Source organism: Apodemus sylvaticus, chromosome X (genome assembly GCF_947179515.1).
Source record: "Apodemus sylvaticus chromosome X, mApoSyl1.1, whole genome shotgun sequence".
NCBI lineage: Eukaryota > Metazoa > Chordata > Mammalia > Rodentia > Muridae > Apodemus > Apodemus sylvaticus.
This window is the reverse complement of record NC_067495.1, coordinates 61,077,440-61,105,173: the sequence shown is the minus strand read 5'-3', so window position 1 is coordinate 61,105,173 and position 27,734 is coordinate 61,077,440. Positions and strand designations below refer to the sequence as shown.

General features: G+C 37.8%; 1 protein-coding gene across 2 annotated transcripts in view; it reads right to left on the bottom strand.

Moving 5' to 3' along the window:
- Nucleotides 1–27,734, bottom strand: part of Eda (ectodysplasin A) — a 369,285-nt gene that overhangs the window by 67,276 nt on the left and 274,275 nt on the right. For both annotated transcript variants that reach the window (XM_052171435.1, XM_052171436.1), the window contains exon 2: nt 24,381–24,486. In XM_052171435.1, the coding sequence (XP_052027395.1) occupies nt 24,381–24,486 (106 nt within the window). The remainder of the gene's footprint in view (nt 1–24,380; nt 24,487–27,734) is intronic.

The following is a 27,734-nucleotide window of genomic DNA, read 5'->3' as shown; positions in this document are numbered from 1 at the left end:
TATTGTCTAATTGCTCTAGCTAGAACTTCAAGTACTATATTGAAAAGATATGGAGAGGGAGGAAACCTTGTCTAGTCCCTGATTTTGGTGGGATTGCTTCAAGTTTCTCTCCGTTTAGTTTGATGTTGGCTACCGGCTTGCTGTATATTGCTTTAATGATGTTTAGGTAAGGGCTTTGAATTCCTGTTCTTTCTAAGACTTTTAGCATGAAAGGATGCTGAATTTTGTCAAATGCTTTTGCAGCATCTAATGAGATGATCATATGTTTTTTTCTTTGAGTTTGTTTATGTAGTGGATTGCATTGACGGATTTCCTTATATTGAACCATCCCTGCATCCCTGGGATGAAGCCTACTTGATCATGGTAGATGATCGTTTTGATGTGTTCTTGGATTCGGTTGGCAAGAATTTTATTGAGTATTTTTGCATCAATATTCATAAGGGAAATTGGCCTGAAGTTCTCTTTCTTTGTTGGATCTTTGTGTGGTTTTGGTATCAGCGTAATTGTGGCTTCATAGAACGAGCTGGGTAGAGTTCCTTCTGTTTCTGTTTTGTGGAATAGTTTGAAGAGTATTGGTGTTAGGTCTTCTATGAAGGTCTGATAGAATTCTGCACTGAAGCCATCTGGTCCCATGCTTTTTGTGGTTGGGAGACTTTCTATGACCCTTTTTATTTCTTCAGGTGTTATGGGGAAAAAGCAATTCTCAAATTCATCTGGAATAACAAAATCCCAGGATAGCTAAAACTATTCTCAACAACAAAAGAAATTCTGGGGGAATCAGTATCTCTGACTTCAAGCAATACTACAGAGCAATAGTGTTAAAAACTGCATGAGATTGGCACAGTAACAGACAAGTAGAACAATGGAATAGAATTGAAGACCCAGAAATGAATCCACACACCTACGGTCACTTGATCTTTGACAAAGGAGCCGAACACATCCAGTGGAAAAAAGATAGCCTTTTCAACAAATGATGCTGGTTCAATTGGAGGTCAGCATGCAGAAGAATTCTAATTGATCCATTCTTATCTCCATGTACTAAACTCCACTCAAAGTGGATCAAGGACCTCCACGTAAAACCAGACACACTGAAACTAATAGAAAAGAAACTGGGGGAAACCCTTGAGGACATGGGCACAGGTGAAAAGTTCCTGAACAGAACACCAATAGCTTATGCTCTAAGATCAAGAATTGACAAATGGGACCTCATAAAATTACATAATTTCTGTAAGGCAAAGGACACCGTTAAAAGGACAAAACGGCAACCAACAAATTGGGAAAGGATATTCACCAACCCTACATCTGATAGAGGGCTAATATCCAATATATACAATGAACTCAAGAAGTTAGACCCCAGGGAACCAAATAACCCTATTAAAAATGGGGTACAGATCTAAACAAAGAATTTTCACCTGAAGAAATTTGGATGGCCGAGAGGCACCTTAAGAAGTGTTCAACATCATTAGTCATTAGGGAAATGCAAATCAAAACAACCCTGAGATTTAACCTTACACCAATAAGAGTGGTTAAGGTCAAAAACTCAGGAGACAGCAGGTGTTGGTGAGGATGTGGAGAAAGAGGAACACTCCTCCACTGCTGGTGGGGCTGTAAGATGGTACAACCACTTTGGAAATCAGTCTGGAGGTTCCTCAGAAAACTGGACATGACACTTCTGGAGGACCCTGCTATACCTCTCCTGGGCATATACCCAGAGGATTCCCCGGCATGCAATAAAGACACATGCTCCATTATGTTCATAGCAGCCTTATTTATAATAGCCAGAAGCTGGAAAGAACCCAGATGTCCCTCAATGGAGGAATGGATACAGAAAATGTGGTATATTTACACAATGGAATACTACTCAGCTATTAGAAACAATGAATTCAAAAAATTTTTAGGCAAATGGTTTGATCTGGAAAATATCATCCTAAGTGAGGTAACCCAATCACAAAAGAATACACATGGAATGCAATCTCTGATAAGTGGATATTAATTAGCCCAGAAGCTCTGAATACCCAAGGCACAAATCACATAACAAATGACTCCCATGAAGAAGTATGGAGAGGATCCTGATCCCGGAAAGGATTGATCTAGCATTGGAAGGGAATATAAGGACAGAGAAAAAGGAGGGAGGTGATTGGAAAAGGGATGGAGAGAAGAAGGTTTATGGGACATATGGGGAGGGGGGATCTGGGAAAGGGGAAATCATTTGGAATGTAAACAAAGAATATAGAAAATAAAAATATAAAAATCTCCCATGCTCATGGATCGGTAGAATCAATATAGTTAAAATGGCCATTTTGCCAAAAGCAATATACAGATTCAATGCAATACCCATCAAAATCCCAACTCAATTCTTCACAGAGTTAGAAAGAGCAATTATCAAATTCATCTGGAACAACAAAAAACCCAGGATAGCTAAAACTATTCTCAGCAACAAAAGAAAATCTGGGGGAATCAGTATCCCTGACCTCAAGCAATACTACAGAGCAATAGTGTTAAAAACTGCATGGTATTGGTACAGTGACAGGCAGGAGGATCAATGGAACAGGATTGAAGATCCAGAAATGAACCCACACACCTATGGCCACTTGATCCTCGACAAAGAGGCTGAAAACATCCAATGGAAAAAAGATAGCCTTTTCAACAAATGGTGCTGGTTCAACTGGAGGTCAGCATGCAGAAGAATGCGAATTGATCCATCCTTGTCTCCTTGTACTAAGCTCAAATCCAAATGGATCAAGGACCTCCACATAAAGCCAGACACTCTGAAGCTAATAGAAAAGAAACTGGGGAAGACCCTTGAGGACATCGGTACAGGGAGAAAGTTCCTGAACAGAACACCAATAGCGTATGCTCTAAGAGCAAGAATTGACAAATGGGACCTCATAAAATTACAAAGTTTCTGTAAGGCAAAGGACACCATCAAGAGGACAAATCGGCAACCAACAAATTGGGAAAAGATCTTCACCAATCCTACATCAGATAGAGGGCTAATATCCAATATATATAAAGAACTCAAGAAGTTAGACTCCAGAAAACCGAACAACCCTCTAAGAGCAAGAATTGATAAATGGGACCTCATAAGGTTACAGAGTTTCTGTAAGGCAAAGGACACCAAATTGGTACGACCACTCTGGAAATCAGTCTGGCGGTTCCTCTGAAAACTGGGCACCTCACTTCCAGAAGATCCTGCTATACCACTCCTGGGCATATATCCAGAGGATTCCCCACCATGTAATAAGGATACATGCTCTACTATGTTCATAGCAGCCCTATTTATAATTGCCAAATGCTGGAAAGAACCCAGGTATCCCTCAACAGAAGAGTGGATGCAAAAAATGTGGTATATCTACACAATGGAGTACTATTCAGCCATTAGAAACAATGAATTCATGAAATTCTTAGGCAAATGGATGGAGCTAGAGAACATCATACTAAGTGAGGTAACCCAGACTCAAAAGGTGAATCATGGTATGCACTCACTAATAAGTGGTTATTAACCTAGAAAACTGGAATACCCAAAACATAATCCACACATCAAATGAGATACAAGAAGAAAGGAGGAGCGGTCCCTGGTTCTGGAAAGACTCAGTGAAACAGTATTCGGCAAAACCAGAACGGGGAACTGGGAAGGGGTGGGAGGGAGGACAGGGGAAGAGAAGGGGGCTTACGGGACTTTCGGGGAGTGGGGGGGCTAGAAAAAGGGAAATCATTTGAAATGTAAATAAATTATATCGAATAAAAAAAAATTAAAAAAAAAAAGAAACACATGTTGATAAAAAAAAAAAAAAAAAAAAACCCAAAAAAATTCAGGAGACAGCAGGTGTTGGAGAGGGTGTGGAGAAAGAGGAACACTCCTCCACTGCTGGTGGGGTTGCAAATTGGTACAACCACTCTGGAAAGCAGTCTGGCGGTTCCTCCGAAAACTGGGCACCTCACTTCCAGAAGATCCTGCTATACCACTCCTGGGCATATACCCAGAGGATTCCCCACCATGTAATAAGGATACATGCTCTACTATGTTCATAGCAGCCCTATTTATAATTGCCAGATGCTGGAAAGAACCCAGGTATCCCTCAACAGAAGAGTGGATGCAAAAAATGTGGTATATCTACACAATGGAGTACTATTCAGCCATTAGAAACAATGAATTCATGAAATTCTTAGGCAAATGAATGGAGCTAGAGAACATCATACTAAGTGAGGTAACCCAGACTCAAAAGGTGAATCATGGTATGCACTCACTAATAAGTGGTTATTAACCTAGAAAACTGGAATACCCAAAACATAATCCACACATCAAATGAGATACAAGAAGAAAGGAGGAGCGGTCCCTGGTTCTGGAAAGACTCAGTGAAACAGTATTCGGCAAAACCAGAACGGGGAACTGGGAAGGGGTGGGAGGGAGGACAGGGGAAGAGAAGGGGGCTTACAGGACTTTCGGGGAGTGGGGGGGGGCTAGAAAAGGGGAAATCATTTGAAATGTAAATAAATTATATCGAATAAAAAAATTAAAAAAAATCAAAATAAAAAACAAAAAAAAATGTTCACATTCTTTACAATGCAAAATGTAAAATCTTAAGATAGCAGGCTTTTCACATCTTGTATCCATTTTCTCTCATTCTAAGTGATCATCAGATAACCAATCTCATAACATCAGCAACTAATCTTTGGTTTTGTATAGCACTAAAGCAATAGGTTTGGTGCACTGGGTGCTATTTCTGTTAGAGTTAGAATGAGGGTTGTTTCCACTCTTATCAGTTTTCCTTATTTGAGAGATTCTAGTCTATATATGCCCCATAAATAACTGGGATATGATAAGTCTATTTTATTTTCTAAGATTAATATTCTGATAACTTTTTAGTGATGGGAAAGATTATGTGTAATGATTACATGACCTTATAGTAATAGTAGTTTATAATATCCATTGACATTTTTGCAGTGTTTGAAATCAAAGTCAGAATTTATACATGTTGACAAATGCCTTAGGCTTCCAATATCAAATTTTTATTCTTTAGTTTTTAATACATTGGCAGGGGAAGCAAAAAAGTACTTTTTTAAAAATAAAGTCTTTAAATAAAGGCTCTTCCTTAATATTGGGGAACATTTCATTTTTTAGGTCTTTTAGAATATATTAGCACATTTGATATCTTTTAAGAAAAGAAGGATAACAGGACATTTTCTTTTCCCAACTATAAGGTGGTCAAGAGGACTGTGATGCTTGGAAAGAGAGAAAATATTCTCATTCAATCTGCGATATAAATGAAATTGCATTATTCTTACAGTATAATCAGAACTAATGGATACCAATTTTTGAGCACCTATTACATGCCAGTATTGAAGTAGGTATTATGTATGATAACTAATTCTTATACTAGCTTATCAAAGGAAGTATCACAGTCATTTTAATTGAACAGAAAACTTAATCTGAGAGATGTTACATGACTTGGCCAAGGCCATAAAACTAGAATTTGAAATCAGGTTTGCATGCTTTTAAATTCTGTGTTCTTTCTTTATTCAAAGCTGTCACAAAGAAAAACTAGGGCTCATAAGGTTTTTCTCGGGCATTGATGATGTAATAAAATTGGCAGAGTGCCTGCATGAAGTTGTGTGTTCCATCCCCAGCACCATATTAACTGGTTGTGGTGGATACATAAACACAGGGTAGAGGAGGGGAAGAAAAGAGGAGGGAGAGATGCTATTTCTGAATACATTAACTGAAATCATGTGTTCTGGTTAGTTTTCACCACCTTTTCACAAATTAGAATCATGTGGCAAGAGGGAACCTCAACTGAGGAACCACCTTCATCAACATAATAACCTCTGGGCATGTCTGTGGGGGCATTTATTTATTTATTTTTATTGAATATCGTCTTCATTTACATTTCCAATGGTAAAACCTTTTTCAATGTCTCCCCTCCCCTAATAGGCCCAACCCCTCCTCCTTCCCCTTGCCTCCATGTATATGCCTCTCCACCGGGGACACACTCCCCCCTCCCCCCCTCTGTTTCCCTTTGTTCGGGCCTCTGTTGAGCCTTTACCTGACCAAGGACCATTCTGCCCACTGATGCCCAACAAGGCCTTCCTCTGCCATATTTTTGGCTAGAACCATGTGTGCCCCTTGGTTGATGGTTCAGTCCTTGGGAGTCTTGGGGCATCTGGGTGGCCGAAGTCACTGTTCTTCCCATGGGGCTGTAAACCCCTTCAGCTCCTCAGGACCATCCTCCAGATCCTCCATTGGGGACCCCCCACCCAGTCCAATAGCTGGTTGCTAGTATCTGCCTCTGTATTCATAAGGCTCTGGCAGAGCTCCTCTGGAGACAACCATGGCATGCTCCTTTCTTTTGGTATACACTTCTTGTGGTCCATAGTAGTATCAGTGTTTGGTGACTGTTTATAGGATGAATCCCCAAGTAGGGCAGTCTCTGGGTGGCCTTTACTTCAGTCTCTGTTCCACACATTGTCTCCCTTATTGCTCCTATGACTATTTTGTTCCCTTTCTTAGAGGAACCAAAGCATCCTCACTTACATCCTCCTTCTTGAGCTTGGTGAATTGTAACTTGTTTATTTTGAGCTTTTGGGCTAACATCTGCTTATTAGTGAGTGCATACCAGGTGTGTTCTTTTGTGATTGGGTTGCCCTGCTCAGGATGACACTTTCTAGCTCCATCCATTTGCCTAAGAATTTCATGAGTTCATTGTTTTTAATAGCAGAGTAGTACTCCATTGTGTATATATACCACAGTTTCTGTATACATTTCTCTGTTGAGGGACATCTGGGTTCTTTCCAGCTTCTGGCTATTATAAATAAGGCAGCTATGAACATAGTGGAGCATGTGTCCTTATTATATGTAGGACCATCTTCTGGGTATATGCCCAGGAGTGGTATAGCTGGGTCTGCTGGTAGTGCTATGTCTAATTTTCTGAGGAATCACCAAACTGATTTCCAGAGTAGTTTTACCAGCTTGCAATCCCACCAACAATGAAGAAGTGTTCCTTTTCCCCCACATCCTCTCCAGCAACTGCTGTCCCCGAGTTTTTCATCTTAGCTATTCTGATTGGTGTAAGGTGGAATATCAGTGTTGTTTTGATTTGCATTTCCTTGATAACTAAGGATGCTGAACATTTCTTTAGGTGCTTTAGAGCCATTCAAGTTCCCTCAGTTGAGAACTCCCTGTTTAGCTCTGTACCTCATTTTTTTTAAATATTTTTATTTTCTATATTCTTTGTTTACATTCCAAATGATTTCCCCTTTCCCGGATCCCCCCTCCCCATATGTCCCATAAACCTTCTTCTCTCCATCCCTTCTCCAATCACCTCCCTCCTTTTTCTCTGTCCTTATATTCCCTTCCCATGCTAGATCAATCCTTTCCAGGATCAGGACCCTCTCCATACTTCTTCACAGGAGTCATTTGTTATGCAATTTGTGCCTTGGATATTCAGAGCTTCTGGGCTAATTAATATCCACTTATCAGAGATTGCATTCCATGTGTATTCTTTTGTGATTGGGTTACCTCACTCAGGATGATATTTTCCAGATCAAACCATTTGCCTAAAAATTTTGTGAATTCATTGTTTCTAATTGCTGAGTAGTATTCCATTGTGTAAATATACCACATTTTCTGTATCCATTCCTCCTTTGAGGGGCATCTGGGTTCTTTCCAGCTTCTGGCTATTATAAATAAGGCTGCTATGAACATAATTGAGCATGTGTCTTTATTGCATGCCGGGGAATCCTCTGGGTATATGCCCAGGAGAGGTATAGCAGGATCCTCTGGAAGTCTCATGTCCAGTTTTCTGAGGAACCTCCAGACTGATTTCCACAGTGGGGTTATTTGACTCTCTGGAGACTAACTTCTTGAGTTCTTTGTATACATTGGATATTAGCCATCTCTCGGATGGAGGGGTGGTAATGACCTTTTCCCAATTTGTTGGTTGCCGTTTTGTCCTATTGACTGTGTCCTTTGTTTTACAGAAGCTTTGCAGTTTTATCAGGTCCATTCTTGTTCTTAGAGCATAAGCCTTTGGTGTTCTGTTCAGGAACTTTCCCCCGTGCTGTGGGGGCATTTATTGATGGAGGGCCTAGCTCACTATAGGCAGTGTCACTGCTGGTCATGCTATGTATAAGAAAGACTGAATGTGACCCTAGAGGCAAGTCAGTAAGCATTCATCCAAGGTCTCTAGTTTCTGTTTCCAGGTTCCTGTCTTGACTTCTGTTCACAATGGTCTACAATCTGTAAAATGAAATAAATTCTTTCCTCCCAGGTTGCCTTTTGGTCATGCTGCTTATCACAGTAACAGAAAGCAAACTAGGAACTAGCTCCTTAAACATTATTTTTCTGCTATTTACCTGGTAATAGATTTTTTAAAAATTTTTTTTATTTTTAATTTATTTACATTTCAAGTGTTAGCCCCTTAACCAGTTTCCTCTTCTTCCAGAAACCTCTTATCCAATCCCCTCCCCCTGCTTCTATGAGAATGTTCCACCACCTACCCATCCATTCCTGCCTCCCAGCCCTCAATTCCCCTACACTGGTGCATCAAGCGTTTACTGGACCAAGGGCCTCTTTTCGCAATGATGCCGGACAAGGCCATCCTCTGTGACATATGCAGTCAGAGCCATGTGTAATCCTTGGTTGGTGGCTTAGTCCCTGGGAGCTCTCGGGGTTCTGGTTGGTTGATATTGTTGTTCTTCCTATGGGGTTGCAAACCCCTTCAGCTCCCTCAGTCCTTTCTCTACCTCATCCATTGGAGACCCCACACTCAGTGCAATGGTTGGCTGTGAGCATCTGACCCTGTATTTGTAAAGCTCTGGTAGGGGCTCTCAGGAGATACATATATCAGCCTCCTTTTAGCAAACCTTTCTTAGCATACACAATAGTGTCAGAGTTTGGTGACTGTATCTGGGATGAATCCCCAGGTGGGACAGTCTCTGGTCTTTCCTTCAGCCTCTGCTCTGTACTTTGTCATCATATTTGCTCCTGTGAATATTTTGTTCCCCTTTCTAAGAAGGACCTAAGCACCCACACTTTGGTCTTCTTTCTTCTTGAGCTTTATGTGGTCTTTGAAATTATATCTTGGGTATTAAGAGCTTTTGGGCTAATATCCACTTATCAGTGAGTCCATACCATGCGTGTTCTTTTGTGATTGGTTTACCTCACGCAGGATGATATTTTCTAGTTCTGTCCATTTGACTAAGAATTTCATGAATTCACTGTTTTAAATAGCTGAATAGTGTTCCATTGTGTACATGGACCACATTTTCTGTATCCATTCCTCCATTGAGGGACATTTGGGTTCTTTCCAGCTTCTGGCTATTATAAATAAGGCTGCTATGAACATAGTGGAACATGTGTCCTTGTTATATGTTGGAGCATCTTTTGGGTATATGCCCAGGAGTGGTATAACAGGGTCCTCGGGTAATACTATGACCAATTTTCTGAGGAACCTCCAAACTGATTTCCATAGTGGTTGTACCAGCTTGCAATCCCACCTACAGTGGAGGAGTATTCCTATTTCTCTACATCCTCACCAGCATCGGCTGTCACCTGAGCTTTTGATCTTAGCTATTCTAAGTGGTGTGAGGTGGATGAAATCTCAGGGTTGTTTTGATTTGCATTTCCTTGATGACTAAGGATGTTGAACATTTCTTTAGGTGCTTCTCAGCCCTTTGAGTATCCTATGTTGAGAATTCTCTGTTTAGCTCTGTTCCCCCCTTTTAAATAGGGTTATTTGGTTCTCCAGAGTCTAACCTCTTGAGTTCTTTGTATATATTGGATTTTAGCCCTCTATTGGATGTAGGATTGGTAAAGATCTTTTTTTCCACTCTGTTGGTTGCCATTTTGTTCTATTGACAGTGTCCTTTGCCTTACAGAAGCTTTGCAATTTTATGAGGTCTCATTTGTCAATTGTTGATCTTAGAGCATAAGTCATTGGTGTTCTGTTTAGGAACTTTCTTCTGTGCTCATGTGTTTGAGACTTTCCCCATTTTCTCTTCTCTTAGATTCAGTGTATCTGGTTTTATGTGGAGGTCCTTTTCCACTTGGACTTCAGCTTTGTCTAGGGAGATAAGAATGGATTGATTTGCATTCTTCTAGATGTTGACTACCAGTTGAACCAGCATCATTTGTTGAAAATGCTTTTTCCCACTGGATGGTTTTAGCACCTTTGTCAAAGATCAAGTGACCATAGGTGTGTGTTTCTGGGTCTTCAGTTCTATTCCATTGATCTACCTGCCTGTCACTGTACCAATACCATGCAGTTTTTATCACGATTGCTCTGTAATATAGCTTGAGGTCAGGGATGGTGATTCCCCCAGAAGTTCTTTTATTGTTGAGAATAGTTTTCACTATCCTGGGTTTTTGTTATTCCAAATGAATTTGAGAATTTCTCTTTGTAACTCTATGAAGAATTGAGTTGGAATTTTGATGGGGATTGCACTGAATCTGTAGATTGCTTTTGGTAAGTTGGCCATTTTTATTATATTGATCCTGCCAATCCATGAGCATGGGAGATCTTTCCATCTTCTGAGGTTTTCTTCGATTTCTTTTTCAGAGACTTGAAGTTCTTGTCATACAGATCTTTTTCTTGTTTGGTTAGAGTCACACCAAGATACCTTATCTTGTTTTTGGCTACTGTGAAGGGTGTTGTTTCCATAATTTCTTTCTCAGCCTGATTATCCTTTGAGTAGAGGATGGCTACTGATTTGTTTGAGTTAATTTTTTTATTTTGCTGAAGTTGCTTATCAGCTTTAGGAGTTCTCTGGTGGAATTTTTGGGGTTACTTAAGTATACTATCATATTATCTGCAAGTAGTGATATTTTGACTTCTTCCTTTCCAATTTGTATCCTTTTGACCTCCTTTTGCTGTGTAATTGCTCTAGCTAGAACTTCGAGTACTATATTGAATAAATATGGAGAGAGAGGGCAGCCTTGTCTAGTCCCTGATTTTAGTGGGATTGCTTTAAGTTTGTCTTCATTGAGTTTGATGTTGGCTACTGGTTTGCTATATATTGCTTTGGCTATGTTTATGTCTTAGCCAGGGTTTCTATTCCTGCATAAACATCATGGTGATGAAGCAAGTTGGGGAGGAAAGGGTTTATTCAGCTTACACTTCAACACTGTTGTTCATCACCAAAGCAAGTCAGGACTGGAACTGAAGCAGATCAGGAATCAGGAACTGATACAGAGGCCATGGAGGGATGTTTCTTACTGGCTTGCTTCCCCTGGCTTGCTCAGCCTGCTCTCTTACAGAACCCAAGAATCCCAGCCCAGAGATGGTACCACTCACAATGCCCCTCCCCTAATCACTATTTGAGAAAATGCCCCACAGCTGGATCTCATGGAGGCACTTCCCCAACTGAAGCTCCTTTCTCTGTGATAACTCCAGCCTGTGTCAAGTTGATACACAAAACCAGCAAGTACAGATATAGGCCTTGAATTTCTGATCTTTGCAAGACTTTTAACATGAAGGGATGCTGAATTTTGTCAAATGCTTTTTCAGCATCTAATGAAGTGATCATGTGGGTTTTTTTCCTTTGAGTTTGTTTATGTAGTGGATTACATTGATGGATTTCCATATATTGAACTATCCCAGCATCCCTGGGATGAAGCCTACTTGATCATGGTAGATGATCATTTTGATGTGTTCTTGGATTCAGTTTGAGAGAATTTTATTGAGTATTTTTGCATCGATTTTCATAAGGGAAATTGGTTGGAAGAACTCTTTCTTTGTTGGGTCTTTGTGAGGTTTTGGTATCAGCATAGCTGTGGCTTCATAGAATTAATTGGGTAGTGTTCCTTCTGTTTCTATTCTGGGGAGTAGTTTGAAGAGTATTGGTATTAGGTCTTCTTTGAAGGTCTGACAGAACTCAGTACTAAACCTGTCTGTTCCTAGGCTTTTTTTTTTTTTTTTTTTGGTTGGGAGACTTTTAATGGCTGCTTCTTAAACATTATTTTACTGCATTTATTTAGTTTCTGTGTGCATTGGGGGACACACACCATGAAAGAGGTTCAGAGGATTGCTTGTTGGGGGAAGTCTATGCTTTCATTTCACTTGTTGGGCTCCAGGGATCCACCTCCAGTTATCATGCTTAGCCACAAGTGTCTTTACCCACTGAGCCATCTCTTGGGCTCCTATGTATTTATGATTCATGTGAGAAATGTTTGTTTTTTTTAAAACCCAAATAGATATTTCTAATGTGTGACTTGAAGTACAAAAGTTCCATTTTTGGAAGCATTCAGTTCCTGCTTAAAGATTTGAAGGTTTATTATTAATTATTTGGCAATTTCATGTATATATAATACATTTACATATAAATGTAAAACATTCCAATTACTGATTATCTTCTCCCTCTATCCTGTTTTAACTTGCTCCCATCCTATCAGTCTGCCTTCCTCTCTACCTGTCACTCTCCCACAATTAGGACTTTAGTTTTGTTCTGGGACTCATTTAGTTTAACCATATTATTGTGTGACCATTGGATTGGAATTATCCATCAGAGCCTGTGAAATCATGAATTGGAAAATAGTTGAAGTCAATTATTCCTCCTCCTTGAATTTATTTGTAGCATACAGTTCATCAGTGAGGGGTAGGACCCCCATTGTCTCCCTTCCATCCATGCCTGTCTATTGATGGGCCCATTCTTATGCAGACCCTGTGTAGGTATCTGCAACTGCTGTGACTTTGTGATTGCAATGTCTGTGTGTTGACAATGTAGTTTATTTTTAAAAGATGAAATATATCTGAAATTCAAGGAGAGAATAAAATTGCTGTATTTACAATAACTGAACATCCTCTCGGGAGATACCATGAGGTTATCATGAGAAACACATTCTTTTCCCATTTCCTTTTAAAGAAGTCATATTTCTAAGCAGATTAGGATCAGAATATAGCAAATTACCAAGTCAGTTTTCTTCCTTCTCTTCTAGCAAAATATAAGATAACAATGTGCCGAATTTCATCTGTAAAGATGACACTACAAACTTTCTGGCATCAGGCCAGGCCCATGATTTGTTTTGCTACAATGAACAGACATGTACGAAGCCACTTTCTTATAGAATACCACTTGACAAAGCACAGGCTGGTTAGACCCCTGGCTTAATATATAAAGAATTCAGTGTGGGTGGACCTCTAACCAACTGCCCTAATAAATAAACAGCACTAGGGTTACTAAAGAAGTGGTAGAAGGCAGCCAGGATTCACAAAGCTACAGCAAAGCATCTTTAGTACTTTGTCATTTCAAAAGCTCTGTCTGTGTTGTGAATATGTAAATGATATTAGATCTATTTCTTCTAAGTTGAGAGTCCTGAACAACAAACGAAGTAGGATTAACTCTCGCTTCTAAATTATAACATAGCTCTAACTGTAGTTTCCTTGCCTGTAGGTTGGTGTGTAGAAGATCTTGTTACTAAATCCGAAGATTTTTGCTTCACCTTGCTAATGTTTACATCTCAATGTATGGAGAATAGAGGAAAGGAATAGTGAGGTAGAGACAATACCAAGGTAATCTGAGATTAAAACACCATTTTTTTTAATGTATTAGCATGGGTATTTGAAAGCACCCTTGGTTGTTGGGGGCTCTTGTTCTCTGTTCAGTAGTTAGGTATTTCCTTGGTGTTTATTTCAAGTCCCTAACTGTTCTCAAGAAGAACAAGCAAATACAGGGAATCCATTAGCCTTTGAACTTAGTACTCCCTTTGTCAGAAATACATGGAAAAGAGAAAACAAAATAATAACCTGAAATTTATTAAATACCTACAATGTGTAAAGCACCATGTAATCATAGTATTTTCTTCTTATTATTCATCTGGCTTCATCCTGAACCTTTATGTTCCAACTTCTCTATTAAAACTCTGTCACCAATGTTGTCAACATCTTTCTCACTGAATTCAGCTGGATGGGTGAAGCACACACTTTCCACTGGGTTTCCTAAATTGTTAAGATAAGTGCAGAGCTGCTAACAGCTATTTTTGCCATTCCAGAGATACAACATGTCTGAAGAAGGCATAGAAGAAGAAAAAGTCCTAATGACATCACTTATGCCCCAAGGTTAAGTAATGTTCAAAACTAGCTGCATTGAGGCCTTTTCAGTCAAATGAGCCAATAAACCCTCCTTTATTTCTATAAAAAAATTAAACCAGTTTAGACCAACACTCTATCACTTGGAACTAATGGAGTCCTAATGCTAAGGATCTCCATATATATTTCAGCCTGCATATCTTTCCAGCGTTCCAGATGCATATCTCAAACTGCTTATAGTTTTGTCTCTTGAATTTCCCAAAGGTACCTGTAGCTCCAACCTGTCTAAAATCACACATATTCATCCCTTGATCATTATCTCAGTGAACACTACAGAAGCTTGCCAGAAACCTGGGTGGCTTCCTTGACATTGTTGTCTTCTTTCAATCACACAACCAATCTTTAATATTTCCATTCACTAAGTAATCTGCCTGCTAGTTTCCATTTCTGCTCTTCTAATTTAATCACCCTCAGTCCTTTCTGTGGTGATATAGCAGCACCCTGCCGAGAGCTTTCTCTGTTTCTTTTGTGCCCATTTCAGTACATTTTCTTTCTACTTTATCTATTTTAATTAAGTTTTTACATAGCATTGTGGTATTTATGCCCATTATAATTGAAATAATACAGAACTACATAGATAATCACTTCATAGTCTATTCCATTTCTACTCAAACCCTTTCAACCTGAGATTGCCAGTATTTTGTTGGATGTTGCTTCTTTCTGCGATTGTTTTTGTGCAAACATTTTGATGGATTAAAAGATCCTCTCTTTTTTCTGAAGATGGAAACATACACATCACTCTGGAATTTGCTCTTTAAAAAAGTCCAGTAGTAGAAAGAACACTGTCAGTCCTTCAGATCTACATATAAAACTCTAACTCATTTATTTTCATAGTTGTACAACAGTCACTATGTATGGCTATATCATAATGTAATCATTTACTGGTTAATTGTAGCTGTTAAAACGATTCCTCCTTTTGGTACTGAGATATCCTTGTACTCAAGACCTGTGCACTAGTATTCTCATTTTTGTAGGATTAGCCTAACCATGAGTTCTAGGCCAAAAGTATTCTGATGTTTAATTTGATTAACATACAAAGTGATTGTAACAATCTATATTTTTTCTACCAAAACATGTTTTCCATCTCTTAATTAGTATATGTTTTTCTATTATGAAGAAGCCAGCCTGTTTAACTCTGGGGAGAAAAGTGGCATGCCTTGCATGTTTTATTTTTAAAATGAATTTTTATTTATTATTTATTTTAAGTTTGTTAGAAACGTAAGCTAAAAATGAAAAGATACAAAAAAAAAAAAATGGACCTTAAGTCAGCTTCCTCCCACACCTGCTACAAAAACTTGATTTTCTTTCTGAGAAACCACCACTATTTATGTTCCAGATTTTCACATTTAAAACAGGTATTTAGGTAGTGGACATTTAGATGATTTTCAGCCCTATGATATTACAGCAAAGAAGATCTTTGTTGAGAAATGATCTTCCATGTGTGAGTATAACTAGAAATCGATCTAGTCAACCTGCTGGATCAGATTATATGCATTTAGTATTTAAAGACATGAGTCATCTAATCCATTCTTGGCATTGATCTTGTGCTTCTCCATTGCCCTTAGGAGTTTCTACGCTCCATAAAATGGATCCCAGAGTCCTGAATGATCTCGTCATATCAGACAGCTCATTTATCATCACTTCCCCTTTGGATCTATACTCTATTCACAGAAACTTCCTATTTCTGGTTTATTTTTTGGTAATTTTATACATGAGCATTACACGTACATCACCCCGTTCTCCATTCTCCCTTTTAGCTCCTTCCCCTCAGATTTATGATCGCTTCTTTATTATCACTATATATGTACACATATGCATGTGTGTGTATATATGTATATATGCATACATGTGTATATATGACCTATTGAGTGCATTTAGCTTTGCTTTTATATGCATGTGTCTAGTTTAAGAAGTCCACCCAAACAATATGTTATTGCCATTTCCCTTGGTTGCCTCTCAGAATTCGAAGCTAAGACCAAATTGCTAAAGAAAAGACATACTTTAAACTTGGACTTGGAGGAATCAAGCTTAAACTGACCTGGAAGTCTTTTCCCTGAGAAGCAGCTTTCAGAGTATCAAGAGGTGTTATGCAAGCTGCCAATGGAGAAAAGCAAATAACAGTCCCACCCATCTGTGCAGCTTATGAAGCACAATGACTGGACTTACAAAATATCCACAATGGTAAAACAGTGGCACTTTTATCTTGGGGATAACAAACAGTAGTCTTATTGGACTTAAGACCTGCTCATCAGGAGGGAGTTCATGCCTAGTACTGTAAACTTAGCCAACTACTCATAGCTGTAAAGATCACAGATCCAGAGAACTTATTCCTACCAGTTTCCTAAACCAATATAGTTTATTGTTTTCTAAATGCCTATCCTTATACCCACAAATAAATATAGCTCTTGCTCTCATCAAAGAAGTTTCTTTTTGCAACCAATGAAGACTATTACAGATATATAAAACTGGAAAATTCAGAGAATAAGTAACTTTTAGTTTTCAAACCCTAGCTATTACATCTGTAATTCAACCCCTAAATCTGAAGCTAAGGTAAATTCATGAAAGAGATGTCTGGAAAAATTGTAAGAGGCAGAGATCAGGGCACTTGTTGGTAGGTCGCGTCCTCTGGACATGACCGGGAAAATGCACTTATGAACTCTCAATGATATGGCTGTCCCAACAAGACCAGCATAATGACATGTCAATGCCAACAGAGGAAGTTTCACATGGTCCCACATCTAGATGAGGAGCTATATAAGGTCAATGGCTGCTGAGAGAGAGAGGGGAGAGAGAGAGAGAGAGAGAGAGAGAGAGAGAGAGAGAGAATGACAGAATGAGAACTTGTTGTCTCTAACTCCTGCAATGGTTGTCTAACATCCAAATTAAGGAATGCTACAGCAAAGAATAAAAACTACAGGCTAATATCCCTGACTAACATCACTCCAAAAAACTACAATAAAATACTTATAAGTTGCACATAGGCACATATCAAAAACACTACCCTCCATAACCAAGTTGTTTATCCCAGAGATGCAGGGATGGTTCAATATACATCAATAAATATAGTAAATCATATAAATGAATTTAAAGACAAAAATTACCTGGTCATCTTAGTAACTGCAGAAACAGCCTCCAACAAAATTCAACATGCCTTCATGATAAAAGTCCCGGGGAAGGTAGAATTAGGAGAGAACATTCCTCAGCATACTAGATGCTACATGTTACAGAGCCACATCCAGTTTCTTCAATGAGTCAAGTTCCCTACTTACTCAAGGCTTTTTAACATTTACATTCTTTCTACTGGGTTCACTCATCCCTCAAGTCTTCCCTCTGCCACTTTTCAGATTGTAGCTTAGATGTTACCCTCATTAGGAGATCTTCACTGACTTGCTTAGTTCAGGCACCAGTGTGCTTAATAACACCCTATGCTTACCTCATTGTACCATTTAGTACACTACAGTATAATCGTCTATTATGAATTTGGTGGAGGAGATCTTGGGGCTAATCTTATCACATCACCCTGTCCCTAGTATCCAGAGCAATGATCAATAAACTTTGTACTTAATAAACATGCATCAAATGAATAAAAAATAACAAATAAATCAACAACATCATCAACAACAACAAAAACAACACAGTGTTGAAGTTCTATAATTTTTCAGGTCAAAGAGGCCCAGAAGGTTAAGAAGTAGAATGTCTAAAGTAAGGTAGGGTAAGCCAACAGATGCCTTTGCCTACAAATCTACATCTATTTAGGTATTTTGAGGAGCCATACAGAAACACTTCCACCACTTAGCTGACAGATTAACATTCTCATCCTTCACTTCTCAAAGCCATTTGCATGCTCTTATGCCTTACTGAGCCTCTTCATGGATACTAATGAAAAGGCTCATTGACCATCCAAATAGAAATCCTGAGTATTTAATCATTCCAACACCATCTAATTGGTTAAAACTAGCCTGGATGTTATTACAATATTATAGAAATCAGAAATAGAAATTGAACCAGAGCTGGAAGGAAATAATTAGACTTTCTATTGTAGTAATGCAGCATCTTTTTTGTAACACTATATATTTGAGGAATATGACAAATTTTCATCAGGAACAGTACTTAACCCACTAGAGTTTTCCCAGCATGGTATACAATGATTAGAATTTCTAGAATTGCATATATTTAGAAGAAAAAAACTCCTTATGTGGTTTTGAAACCCTTGACATCTCAGTTCCGAACTACTAGATCCTACATTGAGATGGTCCATAAGAAACTGAGATGAATGAAATAAGAGTTACTGGTAAACAATTAATGGCATGGGTATTAGAATCCAAGTCCCTCTTTCTTAGTAATCACAAGTCTTCCTAAGACAGAGAAACAGTTACAGTGAAAACAAGACTGAGAGGACATTTAGAGAACCTCAGGATATCTGGGTATGTTGTCTCCTTCGGGCAGATAGTAGACAATTATCTTTATAGTACTTCTGTGGCTGGTATGGCATGTTCAGATTACTTTACCTGATTTGGTGTTGTTTAAACCACTTATTAATGTTTATTTGTTTACCTGAGACAGAGTCTGGCTCTATTGTTCAAACTGGTTCCAAACACCTGACTTGAATGATAGCCTACAAAACAGCTGGCAGGACAGGCATGCCCCACCAAAGCCTGGTTCTTAGTCACATGTATTTTTTACATGAATATGTACTATTTTTATAACCATGAAAACTCTATGAACATGGAATACAGATGTGGCTCAGTGGTGGAATATTTATTTGTCTAGCATGTGCAAGACCCAGGTTCAGTTCTCCACATAGCCAAAAATTAACCCAATAAATATTTTTAAGCAGCTTCATCTTTGATAAATTTACTTTTAAGGGTTGTGGATGAATATCTATTATATGTTGAGCATATTCTGCCCACCATGCTCTTCTAGTCTCCTTCCTCTTCCTTCTCTCTACTCCTGTTAGCCCTCTTTACATTTCTCAACATTCATGTTTACTTTCATATATAAGTACATGATTTTATGGATCATTATAAAAGTTAAAAACTATAAACAACAGAAAAAATAGATATTTGTCTTCTGAGACTAACTTTAACCTCTTATATTCAATTCAATTTACTCTCTATATAATAAGAATAGGAGTTTTATAGCTATTTCAACTACAGAGCCTGGAATAATGTCTTGGTAGATAGTCTAAAATAGTTGTTATTCAAAAAATGCTTGTTAACCAAGTGTCAATGTTGATGGCCTATTGAGATCATTTACTGTGGGGCTAGTTCTATCAATGAAAATATAGCTTTAAAGGCTATCTTGGGATATGAACAAGCTAAGATATTTTGGCTTGCTTAATGTTTTATTTGTTATAAAGCCACTTTCTAGAGTGTTCTACTGTGGGCCCTTAAGCTGTTGGCAGCCATGAACAGCAGGCAACCTTGGGGATTCTGCAACTGAAATCAACAATCCTCTTCAAGTCCACACATGGTAAGCTTTCAAAAGCTTAAATTTCATCTTGTGAATAAGCCTCTGAAATCCTATCAGTTAATGAAATGGTTTTAGTCTTTCTCATTTGACAGTAGCTCAGTGATGGGGCACTGAAAAGCAATAAATATAGTAGCAATACCAGTATAAAGGCGATTTTTAATTCTAGCTAACAATTTACAAACAAAACATCTGTTTTCTTTGATGCCGTAGCCTTTTATGATCAGCTATATCAATTGAATTGTGGCTATATCCTAAATAGTAGAAAGGGATACTAACTTCTTTGATCTGTTAAAAGTAATTATCAAAGAAGAAAAATCCCAAGCTACACACACACATACACACACACACACACACATACACACACACACACACACACACACACACACACATACACACACACACTCACACACACACACACACACACACACACACACACACACACACATTTCTATCTCTATGTCTTCATCATATATTAGTATGATAGACAAATAGGTAGAAAGACAAAGCCAAGCAGAAAGAGCAAGGAAGTCATGAGAAAATGTGCAGTTGGGATCAATCTTTGTTGCGATGAAGTAGGTCAGAATATGAGGTTTAGACTTTTCTCCCTATAGCTACTATGGGCTATCCTACTGAGCAGTACCAATGAGAAGAAAGAGAATTAGCTGAAGTACAGCATCACTGCTGAATTACCATGTTTGTTTATAAGAATAATGACAATGTTTGAGAGAACAGAGTAATAACATTTAGTAATTTACAATTCTTTCCTTTTTAAAAAATATATTGGCATTTCAGGTCAATATGGTAACCTTATGTCTTAAGCCAGGTTCATTGTTTCTATTTTACTAAGAAAAGGAATGCTCAGAGGAATGTGACTTCTCCAAGATCATATGACAGGTAATATAGAGGGGATATTAGGATTTAGAATCCATAGACTGCAACTTGGTAAAATACCTTTTCTCTTATACCACACTACAATTTTTTCCCTTATGAAGATAGGAATACCAGGAATAGATGGTTGTGGGGTGATATTAAGATTTTTTTATTGACTCCTGCTGAGGTTGCTCCTATATGAACAGAACAGATGTTTTGAAAGTAGTATTTGTAAACTATGGGAACTCTAATAACTCTTGATACACATTATCTGATTTTAAGACCTCACTAGCTCCTGAATCCATTCTAAAGTCCACACAGTAGCCTATAAGAGATGACCACTAGAACAATTATGACTTCAGAAAACAGTTCATCAGAAAATCTTGACACAGATTGCTGTATGTACTTACTGTGCCTCAGCAGACACCACAGAAGGAAACAAAACAATGATCCCAAAGCCTCATTAAAAAAATAAATGAATTCAGAATCTATCAAAAAAGTTTCTGGCCAACAAACATAAATTTAATGCAGATATGTAGAACAGAAAAAGAAATTAATCTATGGCCTTGAAAGCTGGCTCAGCACTTGCTACTCATGCTGATGAGCTAAGTTTAAGTCCCAGTACCTACATGGCATCTAATAACCATGTGTAATGCCAATTTCAGGGGACCTGACTCCACTCTGGTTTCTATGGGTACTGCACACACATGGTACACAGATAGACATGCAGGAAAACATTTATACATGTAAAAATAAAAACAAAAAGATTAATTTTAAGAATTGTTATAACAATAATATTATAAGATTTATATTGGAGAAAGTAACCTTGTGTTTGTGACTACTATTTATGAGTCAATCCCCTCATAGAGTACTCACAATTGAGAAATTGGTGAATATAATCATTCTTAAATTGCAGGTTAGAAAAAAAACCTGATACATCTTGGAGATAGCTACTATCTTTTTAAAGAAAAGCTAACATAAATCTACCAGCTCCTTTACCAAATCTTCTCTGTAAACTTCCCTGAGGCCTGGTTCATATTTTACTACTTTCAGTTGTATGTAGAAGTCTTACAAAATAATAATAATCAGTAAAATAGTTTGGGAATTGAAGTTCAATCTGAGGATATCAATAGATTACAAAACTAATAGAAATTTAAAACTGATTTCCTGCTATGTTTTAAATGTGTTTCTGTTTTTAGTGTTTGCATATCTGTAATGCATTCCTGTGTTCCTGTTCGTGTTCCTGTGTGTGTGTGTGTGTATGTGTCTGTGTGTGCGTGCACAAGCATGTGCATGCATATGTATGTATGCATCTGCCTGCTATGGTGCAAGTAGAGGTCAGAGGACAGCTTGCAGGAGCGGGTGCTTGCCTTCTGCCATGTGGGTCCCAGGAGTTGAATTCAGGTTGCCAGACCTTTACTTGTTGAGCCATCATGCTGGCCCTTATTCCTGTTTTTGATCTTTTAAAAATTTTTTTTAAATAAATTTTTAACTATTTAAGGCAAATCAGTTTTTCTTTGATATTTGTGAGGCAAAGTTGAGATAGATAATCTAAACTTGCATTGTAACATCAAATAACTATGGACTTAAAATTAATTACTAATTGGCTTACTCTTTATTGGGAAGTTCAATATTTGTATAAAACAGAACTCGCTCATTATCTTGAGATAGTGATGCTGAATTATATATCTTTAGCTATCTAAATGGGCATCTCAAATTTAACAGGCTCAGTTAATTTATGTTTTGGTATTTTTAATTAAAATACTAATATATATTCATTGTACATAGTCATTAGCTTCAGAAAGACAAATTCAAGTATGTCATAAACTTGAATTATATTCATTACTGATACCCCCTCTTCTATCCATATCATCCTTCTACAAATCTGATTTCTAAATTCATAACTCTTTCCCTATACATCTCTACACTTCTCCTCCCTTTCTTTCTCCATCACAGAAATAGCAATTCAAGTCATTTAGTTCTTTATCTCCCAAACTCTCGAGGTCACTCTTGGCTCTTGTTTGTAGTCTTCATCTGCTTTAATAAATCCCCAAATCCTACCAGCCAGTCCTTCAAAATCCTTCCAGAGTCATAGCACTTCTTACTAACTACACTGCTTCCCTCCTATTTTAAGCCATTATCATCTCGTGCCTGGATATTACCCCCTTTAAGTGTCCCCGTTTCTGCTCTTTCTAAAACATTTTTATTAGAGAAGTCAGAAGGATTCTGTTAAAATGTAAGTCAATACTGTCATTCGTCTATTCAAACTCCTCCACTCTAGTTGCCCAGTGCATGCAGACTAAGGCACCTTCTGCAGGACCTTCCCTTTGGCTCACAAGGCTGTAGACTGAGTTTCACTGTCTGCCCTCATCTCCTTTCTTTCTCTTCCTATCATCCCAGTCACACTGATCTTCCTGAAACATACCATGCATTCTCTATTTTAGAGGTTTGTTTAAACTCTGGGTTGCTTCCTTTCACTTGCTTTACCTTCATTTCACTCAGCTGCCCCCTTTTCACAGAGATGCCCCCCCATCACTGTTCAGTATACTCCATTACCCTCTCTCACCGTTCCTTTGCTATAACTTTCTTCATGGCACTTAACACCACAAACTTTGTTTTCTGTGTATCTCTGCACTAGAAATGAAGTCCCCCGAGGAACCAGATATATTCGCTGAAGTCTTTCATGTACCACGTCCTTGTCTACATGGTAAGAATATAAACATTAACCAAACAAACACAGATCTTCTTCTAGTCTTTCTATCCTACTTGATACAAATTGGATCTATTTACTCAGTAAATATTTTTAGAATGCATTGGACAAACACAGTACATAGCCAGAAAAAATAACAAGAATGGCCTTCCAAAAGGAGATTTGGATTGGTTTGCCACCTTTTAACTCACTGAGACACTCATCACATCTAAAGAAATGGTTCTATAGCTTCCAAGGTGAAAGGTTAAGTATCTTAGACTTAGATTCTATAATCCCCTGGCACTCCTTACTTTTAACTCTAAGGCAGTACTAGTTCCATTTCTTCAATTGCTTCCACTTTCTGGAACTGCTTCCATCATTGGCCCTTACTCACACTGACAAATGTCAACTTAAAAATCTCATTTTGATCTTTATAAAATCATATTGCTTTGTAAAACCCCTACAGACACATATCATCAGCAGATGTAGCCAGACACTTTGTTTTTGAATCCAGATGGCTTTTCAACAGCCCAGAGCTATGGATCCTATCAACCTCTGTGCCAAAGGGGTAGCATTCTGACAACTGACAGAGTAACATTGAAATACAGTGATTCAAAGCCCCCGCCTAGGAGCTACCTCAACATTTTGTCATCCCCTGAATGTACTACTAGTTAACTCAAAGCTATTACACCCATAATGGGAATGGTTTTCCTGGGTGAATCACTGCGTAGCCGAAGGGACAGTAAACACTGTCAAGTTACATTATGATAGTAATGGTGAGACAAATACTAGGCCATATTATAGGGTTATGTAAGGGGAAGGGATATTTGTCTTCAAGGAACTTACAGAGTAACGATACATGCTTTGGTTTAGATTTGGACATAGTAACAGACACCAAAACTGTTATAATTATCATTGCAAACAATATATCCTATAAATGCCAGCATGGGAAAACACTATCAGTTCCAAAAACAGGATCAAATTATCTTGGTGGACATAGCTGATATGGTAATGTCCCCAGGAGAGAGGAGGTCCTTATGGAGAGTGACCTTGAGGGACATAAACACTACCATGGCCTCCAAACATACTGAAAAAGGACTGAAGGTATCTGGAATTAGAAGATGAAGGATCCTTCTATTGTTAGTTCCATGTTAAAAGATTGATTATCAGGTTAGGCTGGAAAAATCCGTGATGTTTGGATAATACATGAGAATGAAGGATATTTTTATTAACATATCATGGAAAAAAGATCACTTGAGTAGACTTACCATCTGCTCCTTCACCACTTTTGCTTCTCTTATTGCGGCGAACACGCCTACTTTCCTCTTCAGAATAAGCCTTTTCATCAGGAAAGAAGAAATTCAGGAGGGCCATCTGTAAAATTAACAAGTAGATGTGTCAAAGGTTGGCCCTTGTTAGCTATATCCTACATAAAAAACCAACCAACTAGCTTTCAATACATATTTCATCTTCCCTTTAAATTTCATATATCTAAAGTCTGAGCCTACCTTTCCTTCTACTTTTCAAATGACTTTAATCATTGCTATTCTTATCATGGAGGTATGATTTTTTTGGTTAATAGCTCAAGCCTCTCTATTCTCTATTCTGCTCTGAATAGCACTATGAGAAATCCCTTAGGTTACATTTGTCCACAAACTTCTGGGATTTGCAATAAATTTCTAATTTTCCTTCCACATTACTGATGGCTATCCAGAATTAGCCTTGGATTTTTCTATTACCCCTTGGACTTCATTATCACATACATCTGATTTTGTCATGTACTTATTTATGCTCTGCTTTTAACTTGTTTCTAGAGCAGAGAGCACAATACTGGGGTGCCAGTGTGTCAGCTGTCTTATGGGAGTTAAGTTATGGTAAAGTCACAACAACTCTCTGCCTTTTCCCAAACTCCAGAACTCCATTTTAGAAGACTCAGTGAAAAACAAAAGTTGGTTATTTTTCCTATTCTGTTTGGCAGTTTTTAAGGAAAACAAAAACCTATTCTCAATCGGCTACTAATATTTCTATACAATAATGTATCTGAATGAAAGAAATCTTGTATTAAACAGTACTCATTTTGATTTTTGGTCCTCTGCTATCTTGTAATCATTACTTATGTTTGCTATGTGAATAGGTCTGGTTTCACTAATGACAATCATGTTTCATTATATATATGTTTGAGGTGAGAAGATGTGCATTAGGTAAACAATGCACAGAGGTTTAGAGTTGTACACTACTGCTGTGTAACCTTGGACAAATTTCTTAAGCTTTCATTTCCTTATTTGAAAATAGGGACGATAATAGCACTTTACTCCTAAAGCAGTTATAGGATCATCACAGGACCTGTCTCATATAATATATACCCAATAAATGTTAGATAATGCTATTTTAAATACCTTAAGTATTTTTAAAAATTAAAATGAATGCATTTTCATTCCATTGCCAGCTAGAAAAAAACAGTAATTCCAGAGTCTTCATGTATGGTGCATTTATTAGTTGAAAAAAATGGGCTGGCCCCATGAAAACCCTAACAGTCTATATAAACTTTCTTTAAGTTCCTATGATTCGCTGTTTATATCAAACAACTATATCCAGTGGCCTTAAGCACAGTGATCTAGGAGAATAGATTCATGTATCAAGTATCAAAGAATAAATGAATATATTATATATTATTAATCACATTGCATCTCAAAACATTTACATTGATCCACATGAAGTGCCTCTTCTCCAGGGAGCCCCCAGATTCCCCTAAAACAATACAGGCTATTACACATTGTTCTTCATTACCTATCAGAACTAGATGGTAAGACCCTATTATTGAAGACAGAACACACTTAGGTTAGAGGACACAGAGAAATCAACTTGCAACTGAGCTAGAAGCATACTTCTTGGTAGCTAGCATTCATAGTATTAGAAGATGCTATAGAGGCTATTTATGGAGAAAAGTCACCAAAGGTCTTATCCAGCTATGGATCCTGAATGTACCAAAACTGACTATTCAGAAAAGATTTACACACTGGTACAATAGTTGAGGGCAACATGCTGATTTTGGATTGGATTTGAAGCCTACCTCATAGGAGGAAATGAATGCTTAGTACTGGAAATGTGCTCAAAAGTCCATGGTTGGGGAAGTCATAGGCTCTAGGTGGAAGCTTACTATTTTGATGTTTTGCTAAATGAACATGCAGTCCACTTGCCTTCTAAATATATATATTTATATTTATCCCAGTACTGGGGTGCTTCCACGGGCACATATCTACACATGCATACTGGCATGGTTCAACTGGTTAGTATTTTGGGGTCAACTGACTGGAATATAAAAGGTATTTTCCTGTAGAATCAAAAAAAAATCTGGTTAAGCCTACAGAAAAGCCACTTAAACCACCATATAAATGAGCTAATACAACACTAATATTATGGAATCAAACTAGCATTTAAAATAAGATCTCAATCCTGCCAGGTATGGTGGCCCATATTCATAATCCCAGCACTCTGGAGGCTGAGAAAAGATCATAAACCCAAAGTCAGGTTGTTCTACTTAATAAAACTGTGTCTGGAAAACAAACAATCAAATAAGCAAACAAAATAAAGACTCAAATCAAATTCTCAAATCAGAAAGACTGCCAATAATCTTGGGATAGAACAAGCTTTTGTTATCTATCTATCTATCTATCTTTCTATCTATCTATCTATCTATCTATCTATCTATCTATCTATCCATGATCTACCCACCCACCCATTTATTTATTTAATTTTTATAACTGAGTACTTTAACCTACCTATTTACTTATTTACTTATTTATTATTTTTTACAACTGAGTACTTTTTATTCATCTATCCATCTATCTACCTAATTTTTTATTCATTATTTTTATAACTTTGAATACAGAACCTGAGCTATTTACTTTTATTTCAAGGCTTTTTAGAATAAGTGAAGGCCTATTTTCTAATACACTAAATGATCCCAGTCTACTACAATCCTGAGGGGTGTGTTATTATAATTACATTACAGATGAATACATGCTTTGTTAAAAAGGAGCTTGAGATCACCTGGTGGGCAAGAGGTAGCACCTACTACAGATTGCTAATAAATGAGGCTTCTTAGAGGAGATGTTAACATCATGGGCCCTGAATGATGGAAAGGATTTAGTGATTAATGGGCAAAGGAATTCCAGAACATTGTATGGAAAGTCCCAGAGGAAAAGCAAATATAGTTTCTAAAACTACTTGTAACTTAGAATATGTGATAGGAGGTGGAGAGGAATGGTGAGAGATGAACAGGGGGTGTTATGGGATTAGATCAGGTTAAGGAATTTATGCCAAATCAACAGCAGGGAGTCAGGTGAAGGGTTTTTCCTTCCTGAAATTTTTTGCCATGTGAAAATTGAGATATATTTTACCTATAATAGAAATGTTATTTTAAAGCAAGAGATTTGACAAATGTACACATCCTTATAATTTCTAATCAGCTCAAAATATAGAACATTTCCATGACTATACAAGTTTCCCTTATATCCCTTCTAGTCATTCTCTAGTATCTTCTGCCCCAGGTTGACTTCAGTTCTGATTTCTATTGTCACAGTTTGGTTTCTCCCATCCTAGACTAAACTCTCACATATGCA